This window comes from Pterocles gutturalis, unplaced genomic scaffold, assembly GCF_000699245.1.
Source record: "Pterocles gutturalis isolate BGI_N339 unplaced genomic scaffold, ASM69924v1 scaffold34104, whole genome shotgun sequence".
In the NCBI taxonomy this organism is placed as follows: Eukaryota; Metazoa; Chordata; class Aves; order Pterocliformes; family Pteroclidae; genus Pterocles; species Pterocles gutturalis.
In genome coordinates this window covers 69,529-84,054 of record NW_010136903.1, presented here as the reverse complement: position 1 = coordinate 84,054, position 14,526 = coordinate 69,529, and the positions used below count along the sequence as shown (strand labels likewise).

Sequence of the window (14,526 nt, the reverse complement as noted above, 5' to 3'; positions counted from 1 at the left end):
CTAGATGTCCCACTCATTTTGAAGCATAAATTTATGTCTTATTTTCTGCCCTAGAACAGGCCCCCTATTAAGTACAGGAGCAGCAGGATCTCTTGCCTTTTTCTTGCAACTAACTCCTGCTCTGCTAGTGCCCTGGCTTCATTCAGTGCAAAAAAAAGAGAAGTCTGAAGAGTGCCAAATACTTTGAGCAATTTTCGTTTTTATTTGATGGCATCAATAACCAAAGCAAAATGTGGTATAAATTAGGATTTCAGAATTAGGGCCAGATTCTCTAGCTGTTGAAAACTGGTAAGCCTGAATTGCAGCTTGAATTGAGTCTGGTCATGAGTGTTTTGCCACTCTTCGAGCAGCCCTTTTCTCATGTGAGCTTGTAACAGGACCCAGGATTTGAAATTAGGGGACATGAAACCTGGGCAGCACTTTGTTTCTGGAAAGGAGTTGGCTGGGTTATTTTTAGAGGGCAGAAGAGGGGAAGGATCTGCATAGGAAACTAGATGCTGCGGATTGTGGCCTTTGGGGATTCAGAGAAGGAGTGAGAAGGGCTGACAGCATTGATGCAGGTTTAAAGTGACAGAATTATTGCTCTGGACTTTCCAAATTGCACATGCCCCTTCCTTTCCCTATAGCATGGTTTTATTTTTAATCCTGGACTCTCCGTCTCTCCCTCTGGCTACTCTCTCTGGCTGCTTCAGGGCTGCTTCCAGGCTGCTGTGCCACGGCTTCCAGGGCTCGGACATCAAGCCTCGTAGTCTTTGCTGCATCCTGTAAGGAGAATGAAGGCAGCTGTGGATGACTGAATTCAACAGACTGGAGTGCCAACAGCCAGCATGTGGCACTCAGTTTAGTGCCTCTGGGGCAGTCACTGGGTTTACTACCCCTCAAGGCTAGCCCTGAAATTGTGGGAGCATTAGGAAGGACACTGAAGGCCAAAAAGATGGATTTATGGAAGGAGCTTTTTAGTATCTTTGCTGGATAGTTTGCCAGGAGATACGAGAGGAATGCAGCTGCACCTGGACAGATTGCTTGTCAGCTGAATATCCCATGGGACAATTTCAAAGGACCCAAAGACATTTAGGAACCCAAGTCCCATTGAAAGTCATTGACTTGAAAAATCTCCCTCTGTGTGTTCAGTTTATCTGACATGCATGCAGTCACGACATGAAAGCGGTACCCTTGCGTTTCTTTAGAGAACGGTTTGAAGGGAAACAGCTGGCTGTAAGACTAGTGAAACTCCGAGCAACAGACCTTAAATTACCATCCTGTTCTGAAAGGTGCCTATGCAAAAATAGTACCTTCTTACTCAACAGATCTGTTCTCAGTGTATAAACAGAGTCAGACCCACTGACTGGTGACAAAAATAAGACTTTACAGCTTTTTCACAGCCCTGAAAAGCCAATGCAACTCATAGGACAGGAAAATTGGATCCTAATCCAGGTATCAGCAGAAAGATTTATTAAGGGCCAATCACTTGTCTCTATGAGACACTCTGAGGGTTGTACAGGAGCTGCCATGGTCCGAAATTCAGCTTGCAGCACTTTTGCAGTAGTGAAGGAAGAAAGGTGCTAGCCTGGGATTGATTTCATAGCCCAGAGGGGGCTTACGGAGCCGGCAGTCAGGGAGAAAATATTGCAGACTAGTAAGATGATTTGATGTGATATGGTCAGTAAAGTAGCTTCCACCAAACATTTGTTGCTGGGGCCTTTTCCAGGGTGAAACTGCTTTTCAGTTCACCCTTACAAATCTCACTCTGCATGTGTGTGCTGATCCGCACAGAGGTCTTTGCAGAAGTCAGAGCTGTACTTGTTATCCCTAACAGTATTTACCCCATCCAGACAGCTGCAAATTCGTGTCTTTCTTTCAAGACTGTGTTAAGAGTTAGACCTGAGCAGTCCCAGGGAAATAACATGTGAAGTTTTTATAAATCCCTGTTTTGACAGCCTGCGGCAGGCCAGTGTAAAACTGTTCCTTGTTCCTTCTCTTTAGATGTCTGATGGAATGCGGCTCGAATAGTGCTAGATCAGTGCCAAATCCGTAGAACAGGGACAGAGCTCACATGACCCGTTTGTGTCTGGGCACTAATATTCTCAGAATTTCTATATCTTCTCCAGCTTTACTTGATGAAGCTCTGTCCCTTTCTTATTTTCACATGCAAAAGCTTGAAGGATTTGAGTCAGCCTTGTCTAGGGTGAGAAACATCAAGAGTTTAGTAAGAGGAGCAGTAGGAACAATTTTGCTGCTTTTTACCCAGGAATAGAGTAGCTTGCAGAATTAATGAAGGGCTATCTAGCCATCCACCTGCAGATCACTTCCTCAAATAAAGATCAAGTCTAAAATTATTGTCGTCTGCAGACTGTACATTAGTGAACATTTAAAGGATTGAAGGCCTTGGTTCAGTTCCCAGCTCCACATCGCAGCCTCCACCATCGGACAGATATCAGCTGTCCCCTTGTTGGCATCTCAGCTGAGAAGGGTCAGGACCAAGTGACTTTGATGCTGAATTCCACTCTTACCCCTGGAGCTCAGGACAGAGCAGTCTGTGCTGTGGAGAAATAGGGCTTTTCAGTTTCCAGGGCTGCCAACTTGGTGTGTTGTAGGAACACAGAACTGCAGAGAGACCTGTCTGGGTAATTCCCATTCTCTGTTATTGCAGGTAGTCATGTTACCTGATCTTCTCCATTAACTGACCAAAGCTCCAGTTTATAATTAGCCATGGTATCTTTGTCCCAGAAGGCCATTTCAAAACATTGCTTTTCAGCTAGAAAACAAAACAAAGCAAAACAAAACCAAACAAACAACCCCCCTCTGAAAATATTAAAGGAAATAATTCTACCTCTGTTTTATTTGGGGCCTGTGTTCTGGTTGATTTAATGGTTGTATTTATCCTCTAACACCTGTTCATCTATTCATTCATTCATATTCAGTTAAGCAAGGTATTTGAACATCTTCAGAAATGAATGTGTGATGATACTCGACTGAATATGTGCTGGCAGTGACCTACTGCTATGGATGAACAGTTTGGGGTAGCTGTGGAGGAGATCTCCGCTGCATCTCCGCTGCATTACAAGATCCATTAACATAGTGCATATCTTAGGAGATGAAGGGTCGAGCCCACCCTTGCCAAACCTGTATGGAAGCTGAGGATTTGTTTAGTTTATATTTTTTATAGGAGGGTGCGGGGCGCAAGGAGACCTGAGGGGCAATGGAATAATGTTAACGTTCCTCTTGTCCTTGCAGGCTCGGGGATCTGGAGGTGGCAGGAGACGGAATGATGCTGCCTCCCAGGATGATCATGACAAACCCTATGTTTGTGACAGTAAGTAGTACCCAGACAGCTGATTCTGCTCCCAGCCTGGTCTTACCAGCTTGGTGCACTCAGGGCTTCATCTTTTCCCTTCCAGCAAAATATTCTGCTGCTCTCTGACTTGCATGTTTGCCACCTGCTGCTGCTGCTGCTCTTGGTGTTTTTGCATGAAGGAAATAAAATTAAGTCCTCGGCAAGACTCCACTTCCCTTTGCCCTATAATAAATCATCTCTTATATTTTCTTTCTCCTTCTCTTTTTCTGGCTTCTCTGCCTTTCGTCTTCCTTTCCCCCATGTAAGATTCACCCTCTATTTCTTTCTCTGTTTCAGATAGTTACAAACAAAAGCATAACTCAAAAATCTCCGACAAAGGTACTTCACCCTTGTTGTATCTCTTCGTATATTTGGTGACTCTCTCTCCTTCAGTCCTTTTAAAATCTCACTGGGCTAAATTTTGAAGGTCTTATTCTCATCCCTCACTCAGAAAGTACTCTTGTGGCATCATCGGGAGTTGAGCCCTCCTAAGACAACTGGAATGCTTTGATACATATTCCCTTTGAATATGACCATTTGTTTCACATCTTGCAGTGGGACTGTAGGTGAAGTAAGGCATTGCCCCAACTGAAAAACCATACCAGAGCCCAATGTCCAAAGAAGGATGATACTGAAGAAGGATACCAGAGTCCTAGTATGAGGAAGGAGTCCAATATTTCATAGACAATTTTTTTTTTTTTTAACGGTCTAGTCCTTGGTGCTTTCCTTCTTCTTTTGATATTCTTTTTTTGCTTCACTAAGTCATTTCCATGAAGGGCTCTTATCTTACCCACATGCTTTTGAGCTCTCCCATCTTAAGGCTTACCGTAGGGTGTACATGCAATAATAATTTGTGTTACTGGGTGCCTTCTATCCTATAAGACAATAACCTATCAAAACTTAATAGAAGTAGGAGAATAGCAGGAGGTCTTCACTTCTGTGATCCAAAAATGTTTGGTGGTTTTGAGGACAATTAGAATCTCCCTTTCTCCACTATTTACCTATCTTGTAACATTACCGACCTTAAAAGACCAACCATTACTATGTCAATCTATGGGGGTATTTCCTGCTTATTTTTAAAAACATGAAGAAAAACAAGATAACTGTAAATAAGAATAAGTAAATAAGAACTATATTCCATGTGATCAAATCATATTCTTTTATGGTGAGCCCAGGTGACCCTGCTCAGTACAGTGATGGACATGTTGGGTATTTTGCTTCAGCTAGGTGGATGGTCTAAGGGCAATAAGCAGAAATGGAAAGACTTGCACATGAATGGGAGTGTCTGAATGCATGATCAAGGAGGAAGAGCTCTTTAGGATACGAAGAGTCAAGAGATTTCCAGTGTGGTTAAATAGCTGTCCTTCTGTGTTGGAAGAACTAAAAGGTGTCTTCTAAGACTTCTCTGGGAGACCACTATGTATCTTGCTGAAATCCACAGCTTTCCTTTGCTGGTATATGCATAACTGTCTTGATCTCTTTTCTGGAACATCCTTCTAAAATCCAAGGACACTTGTCAGCAGTAGTCATTTTGAACATGACGACTCTTTGTTGTCTGATCTTGCTTTGCTTTTGGATCTTACAGAGAACTCACAACATGCATAGCAGTGATTTTCACAAAATAGATAAACCATCTGAGATATCAAAGCAGGCAGCATAAATCTGTGCTGAAGTCAAGGCTCTGGTACATTGTTGTACTGGTGGAATTTTGCCTTGGCTTACATTTTGGAGCATAAATTTCCTCTTTGGTTTTGGAAATATAAACTTTCCTATTTCATTTGGCTGGTACTTTTCATTTTTAGGAAACTTATAGTTAGAGATGAGTCATAAGGATTTTTGGAATCCAGACTTTACACAGTGACTCCTCCTTTTCCATTGTAGATAGCTGAGAAAAGGGTTGTGTGGCAGCAGAACTCTTTCACCTGTCTGTGGAACAGAAGGAAAGTACTGTCCCAGTTGTAATGCCATCATCCTGAAGTAATCTCCTGCCCTTGTTAACCTTCTGTAGAAATATTACATACAATTCATTGTGAATAATTGGCTTAAGTTGAGGCCTCTTTCCTGCTTGAGTGTATTTCTTGAATCTATTTTTTCTTTGAAATTATTTGCTAAATATTTTTATAGATGAATGTCAATCCAATCATGGTAGGTTAGAAATTGGTTTGCAATACTCCATGTGCAGATTTTTTTTGGCAGATAGTTTTGTTTTACATGGAAACATGCAGGTCAAAAATAGTGAATCTGTTTCCTGTTTGGGAAAACATGACTCCCACAATAACATTATTGGTATAAATAATTACCTTAATGGGTTGACACTTTACTTTTTCTGTATATTATTTAATTTACCTCTAGGTTGCTTTTTCAGCAAGTGTTCTAGTATGTGAGTTTGGAAAGAAACCACAAAGAAAAAAGCATAAGCATTTCTAAACCAAATTATTTAACTGCACGGGCACAAAAAATTATTTGTGAAGAACTAATCTGCTCTTTTTTTCGTAGTTACACATTCATACTTATGGGAAACATGAATCTATCACCAGATTTCATCAGTAATAAAAAGGTTATGGGAGAAAACTAGTCTGTGTGTCAATAAGATGATGGAAGAGCAGCACCCAGCAGACACTGCCCTTTGTGTTGAAGAGGCATTCAGCTATACACCAATATCAAATGTGGTCCCAGTATTAAACCTGACTGGAAAGATGGAATTTCTATAGGAGGAAGGTTTTCAAAGCTCAAAATGTTTTGTCATCCTGTGTTTTTAAGAAAACGTGGTTGATTTCTTGTTTTGTGGAATTAAATGTTCTGAAATACTTCAGCTGATTTTATTGAGCATCTACTGTATCAGATGTTCAGAATAGAATGTTTGACTATTTAAAGCATCAATAAAATTGCTGGTGTAATCATGAAATGCCTTTTTTCATCCAATCAGCAAGTGGAAAACTAGTTGATCAGATTTTCAGCCAGTTTCGCTGGATAGTGTTGTGCCTTAAGCTCCCTTGGGATGAACACTTGGCTAAGGAAAGTGGCAGGGCAGCCTTGTGTGAGATGGGTACAGGCTGGAAATGGTAATGTAGCCAAATGGGTCAGCTTCTGTATGAGACCAGACCCAAACAGCTTGAATACCTGGCTAGGAGGCAGAGCAGGTGCCTTAAAGGACAATGAAAAGTAGGGCTAAAGGAGCAAAGCCTCAGATGTCAAGGAAGAGAAGTGGAAAATACGCCACCACAGGTGTCCATGATAAACTGGGCATGTGATTTTTAAAGGAGGGACAGACTGAACTAATGTATGAATACCTACATACGTAATAACAATTGATGTGTTGTTGTCGAATGATCAGTTGGGGAACTGTCAGTTCTACCACAGCAGTCTTCTTAAAAATTGTTCTACTATTTTCATATTGTTTATTATGTATTATTTACTTTCTTTTTTTAAAAGCTTCTCTGAAGTTTTATCCAGAAAATTGTATTCTGGTTTAAAAGCTGCTATCAGTTGTAGCATCTGAGTGTCATGACTCCAGATATCTACTTCCTTTAGCCAGAGTGGTTAGTTTGTGCTGAATCCTTACAAGTTATTAACTTCCCTGCTGTCTGTCCTCATTTATCTGCTTTCATTCTTCTCATGTTCCCACTGAGACTTACCTCCGTACATACTTCCACCTTTGTTTTTTGTCCCTCTGTCTATGGAAGATTTCCCTTGCCCATTTCTAAAATAAGTAGTTTCTTTCTTTTCATTTTACCAATACGTCCTTGTCTCCTTTTAGTTTTATTCTTGTATAAACTGCTATTTTAGCATAACAACTCATGTTTGTATTGTATCTTTTATTCACAGTCCCTCTGAGGCTGAGATATGCATTCAGATCCATTCCCTGTGCAAAATGAGAGTTGACTGAAACCTTCCTATGATCTCTGCTGGATCAGTGACTAATGCAACCTTGCATGTACCCAGAGACACTGATCCTATAGTGTTTTGTAAAAGCTGATTCATTTGTCAAAAACTTCATTTTCAGGTTTCTCTAGTTATTTAATCTGAATTTTCTCTGCTGCAGTCTAAGACCAGCATTTCTTGCTTTGTTCTTAGTGGATAACAGCGTCTTCTTTCTGTGTCCATAAACAGTTACTGGGGCTTCTTTCAGCTGTGTTTTCTTCAGCTCTTGTACTAAGCTTGTTCCTTTTCTCTGAAAAATCTCCACAGGGTCTTATTTAAGTAGCAGTGACCAGAAATAAGTAGAATGTGCTGTTCTGAGAATAGAAGCAGTTTGTAAGTCGGCTGGTTGATCCATTTAGATGTAACTTACATTTACTTCTAGAGCCTGGATTTATGCAACTTGCTCTGTTACGTATCTATGAGAGGTACAGAGATGGCTGGCCTAACAGGTTGCTTAGTAAACACCTTTTCAATGCAAGATGCTCCTCTCCAGTGCTGTGTCATGTTTCCGTGGCAAAGGAGTTTTCATCTTTGTCCACCATACGAGTTCATATTTAACGTACCATTTGCTATAGCTTCTTGTTCCGTCCCTGTTCAACCTGTTTTTTTTACCCAGGCAGATTATCTGTCATCTTCAGTTTCCTCATTATACTGCTTTGTCCTGTTTATACTGTGTTTTATTTATACTAGGTATCATATTAGTATTTACTAATTATGTTAACGTTTGAAAGAATTCTTTGATTAATGAAGCTCATGTGATATAGTTTTATTATTATTCCAATATTTTTGCCAACAATCAGTTCTCTGCATGTTTGATTCTTTCACTCTCTAGTCCACCCTTCAAATTGATGATAAAAACAGAAGCAAGCATTGAGTCCAAGATAGACTCCTTCAGGTGCTTGAAGATACGGGAAGGTGCCTTGTGGGGTTTTCAAAAAAATGAGGCTCAAATTAGGCTCCTAATCCTCACTGATTTCAGCTACTGGTATGCTCCTAAACTGAATATCCCACTAAGTGCCTATCTGCTTATATTGTGCCTACAGATCGTATAAGGCTTGGTCCCTAAGTGGACACTTTGAACTTGACTTTGAAATACTAATAATTACTCAGAACACACTTTTGTTTTTAAAAATGCTTGACCCTACATCCAAATCACTATAGCTTGAAACATCCTTCTGCTTTTTCTGGAAGTTCATTATCCAGTGGGGCACTGAAATTTCATTATTTCGAGGTTAATGTTTTTCTTCCCTATTCCCTTTCTCCACTAAACATATGGTAGGTTCTTCCAACAAACAGCTGGAGTCTCCAGGTAGTTTAAGTGATTTAAGGTTAACAGCAGCCACTGAGTTTCAATAGGTACCAAGGATCTCTCTCTTCTAGTTTCCTTAGAAAATCCCAGTTAAATGCTACATTGTTCTAACATGACTTGCCAAATGCAATTCCTTGAGGCCTATTTTTAGGAACTATTTTGTTGTATATATTCACAAAGTGATGACTCTAGTAATTACATTGCTAACTTTACCTGCCTTCTTTCTCTTCTCCTTGAAATGGACCCAATCCTGTCGTACTCATTTTAACAAACATCTCATTGATTCTCTGGAAAGTTTACTGGAATACAAAAAGCCTATGAGATAAATAATGTCTTAGCTTGATTTTTACAAGTTCTCTGATATTTAATCTGTTGCCTTAATTCTTACAGATACTATGAATGAGTCCAACACTTCTAACTGCTGCTTCTTAGGACAGACCTTTGGTTAAATATCCTAAATACAAGCTGGTTTGAAAATGCTTTGATTATAGCATTATGTTTTTACATGCTTCTCATGAATCTCCACCATGACTTCAGCTTCCCTTTAAACTATTAGCAGTTTAAGCCCTAAATAATCTCGTGGTATTATCCTTTCTAGTGAATCCCTAAGTAGTTAATAAGCAATAAGATCTAGAATAAGATGATTGCTCAGATGAATCTAACAAACAGCTCTCCCACCATAGCTGCTATACTTGGCATTTATTGACTATGTTATTGGTAGAAAAGACAAGATTAGAGAGGCAAGGATGATTTTTTTTTTTTTTTTTTTTTTTAAGATTTAATACCACAGGTCTGGAGTAGAACACATGGTAAGAGAAGAACAGAGTTGACACCGATAGTTGACCATTTTCTACTCATATAGGCTTACCTGTTTTCACCTTTGCCTCTGCTTCCAATTCATTTATTGAAATGTGGACAATCTATGTGTTGACCTGTACATGTTTTGCTCTGGAGTTCAGCGTTCCTGTGGTTTTAATACAGCAGGTGGAATCTGGGATTAGCCCTCTGGGGGCACACAAACAAGGACCTACAGAAAATCCTGTGTGAAATGGGTTACTAAATAGCTACTCTAATACTAGAGCTGTATATAGCATGACAGTACTGATCAAAGAGGGACCTCCATCAGCGGAAGTCAAAATACACTTCTAGCATTTGAGATCTCTAGGTGTGCCAGAGTGTACACATAACTGTAACAGGGGAGATTATATTACCAAACCAGTACAAAACAGGGAATGTTTATTTTTGGAGTGAGCGAATGGTGGGACAGGAAGATAACTTTGAGGAATGACTGCCTGCCAGCAGTTAACTTAAGATTTAGCGTTTGACACAGCCCAGATGAGAAGAAAGTACAGGAGGCAAAGGAGAAAAGCAAAGAAAGACAATGAGGGGGGCAAGATTCAGTGACAAAAAAAAAAAAAAAAGCGCATGTACTCCCCTAATTTCCTGCTTCCACTAAAAACATAGATTGTTTCCTTCTGTCTCATACTGGTGACAGATTGTGCAAAATGTATGTGGAGAACTGGCTGGAACATAGCTCACAGCCTGCCAAGGACCAAATGTGTAACAATTTCAAAATGACAGCTACACAGCCATTAAATATTTGATGAGGAAGTCTTTTAAGTCATAGATTTCAAATTCCCTTTTAAAGCAGGGGAAGTATTTTATATTAATTTTACTTATTGAGAAACGTAAACAGAGTGAGAATTTGCTTATCCAAAGAGTTGCAGGCTGTTACAGGCCAGAACTTGGAACAGAGCTCTCTTTTATGAAACACTCAATGCTTGTGATTAAACTGTCTGCAAATTGTGTTTTCCCCCCATAACATAGTTGTGTAATGTCTTCGCTTCAGTCTTCAAATTGGAAGGAATGTGCGGCTCATCATAGTCTCTTCCCCATTTGTGGTGTTTGGTCTGCACTGCTGTATTACTGCTCGCTTACCCAGCATGTTCCCAAGATGGCATTCACATCAGGTTGTAGCAAAATATATCCTCTGAATGCAGGAGGAATTGGAGTGGGTTACATTTGACAATGTTTTCATTGGGCTCGGCTACCTAATTAAAGCTCAAGTCAACTTCCCAGTGTTGAGATTCAAGATGAAATCTACCACATGCAAGCATGATGAGCCTATCCAGCAAGGAAAATTAAAGATTAAAAAAGTCAAAGCTGCTGAAAGAAAGGCAAGGCCACCTGGCAAAGTTTACGAAAGGCACACTCTCACTCGCTATATGTGAGCTGCACAGTGTTAAGAACGTAATCACCAGCGTACGTTTCAGACTGGGGGAACCAGTTCTCGTTATGCTTTTGTCAGCTCAGAGAATGAGAAAGGTGCGGTGTGAGCAGTGGTCTGGATGCTGGAACTCATGAATTCCAGTCCTGGTAATGACAAAAGATCACTGTATGGGCAGGTCACTTAACCCCTCTGTGGTTCTCTTTTTTTCAGAAGTGAAATGAGAATAGTATTTCCCACTCAGAACTGTGGAGGAAGATTAATTAATGTTTGAAAAGCCAGTCTTGCAGTGGGAAGAGTTATATAAGAGCTAAGTGTTTATTAATGATCGCCCTTTTATAGAAACTACTTCTTAGCACAGTGATATGGTAGATTAATAAAATGTGCTCTGTCTGGAAAATAGGAGACCAGGGTGAATTCAGGAAGATTCAATCTATTGGAGAAACCATGAAGTTCTGACTTAGCTTTTATTCTAGCAAAGTCTCACTGAAGCCAGTGTTTTTTTTGCCTGACTAATATCACGATACCTCTTTTCCCTTGCAAAAGTCTAATTTGCTCAGGGAATAGGAAATCTCTGCAGTTTCAACTCATGGCATCACTGTGGACTTTTTCTGTGACAGAACATGAATTTGAAAGGCGGAAAAGTCTAGACACCAGGGAAAAAAGTGGCTGGAAGCTGCAAATCTTTGGTCCTACAAAGCATCTCCTGAGACTGTGTAAACAGAACTCCTTTGCCTCAGCTCTGGTTATAAAGTCCTCTAAATTCCTTTTTAGCTAGGCATGTCTCAGCTTGCTACTGCCCTTGAAGGGCATCTGAAAGAGTTTTGGCAGTGGGAAGGGCTCAGCTGCAGAATTGCTACTGCCTCAGCTTACATCAATACTTGCTGTTTTTTTCCTGGCGAGCTGATGCATTTTTCTGGAGAAGGGCAAGTCTGAAAACCCATCTGACTTTCTATGCCATCCTCAGCTCCACAGCTAAAATCCCTGCAGGGACCTGTAGGGAATGGAGGCAAGGCCACAGCCTTGGGACTTTCTGCAGGGAACGCGAGTTTCCTTTTGTGCACTGAGGGAGCAAGATGCACGAGACTTTTATGTGAGGACTTTAATAATGGGACTGGGTTTTAGAGCTTGTCTGATTTTGCAGCTAGGTTAGCATTAACACAGGATCAAGCTGTGTAAGAGCAAGATAGAGTTGGATAGTATGTATCATGTAACTATTAACTCCAGGTGCCGCCTCCTTGGTCAGTACAGCGCTGGTCACCTGGTAGTGCTCTGAGAATAATTTAAGTAGACAGAAGTTTTTGAGCAGTATCAGTAATTCATAGCAGAAGAATTATTTTAACTTTCATCTTCAAACACACACAAGTAAGGGGGACAGAGTAGGATACTTAGTATGATACTCAAATAGTCTGCTAGAAAAATAAATCTGTCTCTCCATTCTAAGAAATGCTGTAACGTTTATGTAATTAGAGGGGGTTATCTTTCAGAAATAATTTCAACAGTGTGCTTTTTGTAGCTGTTTCTGGTTTGACGATTACTTCTGTGTTATGCTTTTTCTGATATTCAAAAAATGGAGATAAAGTCCTACAAAACTGTGGATATCTTGTTGTTTGACTCTCTGTCAGCATCTGTTCCACTGCTTGTGCTTTGCTCTGTAGGACCACAGAGCAGGAGGGGTAGTTTCCCTCTCCAGGATGCATTAGAAAAATACGTGGCTGGTACTAGAAGAAGGGAGACTGGATTGATATTTTGTGGAGAGCATGCGTCTAACAGCAGTCTAGTTGTTCAAAATGTTTGGCAATAGTTAGGTTTACATATGAAATGAGGGCAGGTGCTTCAAAGAATGGATGTGCATATGTCTCTGGGCATTTTATTTCTCCCCAAATTTTCCCCCTCCCTCCTGCATTTCTAATTTCTAAACCAAGAGAATTCAAAGACTGAAAAAATCTGTGGCTAAGAACACATTACATTTGGAAAAAGCTTTTGTCCTGTTGTGATGACTGTATGCTCATCATCTTGCAGAATGGAGAAGGCTGGGATGAAAGTACCTAATATTCCAGATCACTCATCTTATTCATATCATGCGGTTGTTTTACAGGTTCTAGTAAGGCAAAGTATTTTCCTTGAGGGAGTTTGCAAATCAGCTAGAAGAGATGGAGAATGAAATAATGTTATCATGCTAGGCTTTGATTTACAATTTTCTATCATCTGTTCCAGAATGTGGTCCATCAATTGGCTTTTTGTGAGTAGTAGCAGAAAAGTATAATAATGGAACTTTTACTTAGATATAAATGAATAATTGGGGTGTGCCTTTTTAGATTTTTTTTTTTTTGGTTTGTGTGTTCATGGAGCCTTATGACTCAGGTGTCTAGGGAATGGGAAGTAATTATCTCTACACATTGCAGGATACATTTTCAATGCTGAGGCTGAGTGAAGTTTTTAGGAGTGGATGGTGACTTCCCCCTTGGAGATTTTTTCAAGGGGTCTAAAAACAAGACAGACACTAGAGACTGCTGGGTTGTGTTCTCTTTTGTGGCACCACTTCCTTTGCCTTCCTAAGCAAGCTATGCAGGACAGGCTACTGGGCATGACATTTATTCCCATGTGAAATCCTTAAGGTTAATGAAGGTAATAAAGTGACTGAAAATGTGGCTGGGAGTAAAAATTTGCAGGAGGGGCACTAAGCTTTTTTGCCCTTGTTTCCTAATCTTTTTAAATTGCAGTAATTGTATTTGGTAGATGAAATAGCTGTATAAAAGAAAAGGGACATTCAGACACTGCTTTGAAGATGAAAAGAGAACTTTTAGAGACAATAACATGAATTAAAAACTTTATAGAAGCTGAATTTGTGTAATGAATCTTATGATGAAGCTTGCCCATGTGGTAAGCTCCCTGTGAAAATGTAGACCTTTCATCACTCTTGAGTTGTTTGATACTGTTCTTAATATATGTTGATTTAGTCCTAAAATAAGCAAAAATTCAAGAGGAGGATTCTCTGTCACACATTGTGTTATTTATTGGGATGCTGAATATGAAGTTTACCTGGGCAAAGAAATATCGCTACTACATGTTCTTCTACCAAAAAACTGTGGGTGATTTCCATCTCCTTATCTTGACTAGGAATCTGCAAATAGAGCTATTTATCACCCTTTTACAGAAAGCCTTTTTTTTAAAAAAAAAAAAAAAAAGAAAAGTAATACTGTTTCCTGTTCTCAGAGATCAGTAATGAAGAAAATAGCATCCTTTCTTCTCAGTCCAGTTCCCATTGCTGTGCATTGTGCAGCACCAACATCGGAACTGGTGTTTCATTTAATTTTATGTGCAATCTTGTTAGTAATCTTAGCAGAGAGGATTAGGGCTGTATGAGCTGCGGAGACTGAATGTGCATTTGCTTAGGCCCATAGGAAGGGCTGCTGGCAGCACAGTGGGAACAAAGCTTGTGTGGGGACGAGCGGCTGCAGGGCTGCCCCTCTGTCACCTTTCACCAACGTTGGTTGGAAGAGTTTTGGGCAGGCGCGTGGAGTGTGTGGTGCTGCTCTTGGGGGAGAAAGGAGTGTTATTTTAGAGAATGCTGCCACTGTTGCACATCACACTGATGTTTCCATTCTCTCTTCCCCTCCCTCATATCTCCTTTCCTCCCAGTCTGTGGCAAGCGTTACAAGAACAGGCCTGGGCTCAGCTACCACTATGCTCACACCCACCTCGCCAGCGAAGAGGGTGATGAAGCCCGAGAGC

The 14,526-nt window shown here is 40.3% G+C and overlaps 1 protein-coding gene across 1 annotated transcript in view; it reads left to right on the top strand.

Annotated features, from left to right (window-relative positions):
* The window catches only part of LOC104468368 (zinc finger protein DPF3-like), an 88,562-nt gene that overhangs the window by 32,498 nt on the left and 41,538 nt on the right, over positions 1-14,526 (top strand). The window contains 2 exon segments of the mRNA XM_010082474.1: positions 3,235-3,313; positions 14,434-14,526. The exon segment at positions 14,434-14,526 is cut by the window's right edge and continues 17 nt beyond it. Of these exon segments, the coding sequence (XP_010080776.1) occupies positions 3,235-3,313; positions 14,434-14,526 (172 nt within the window).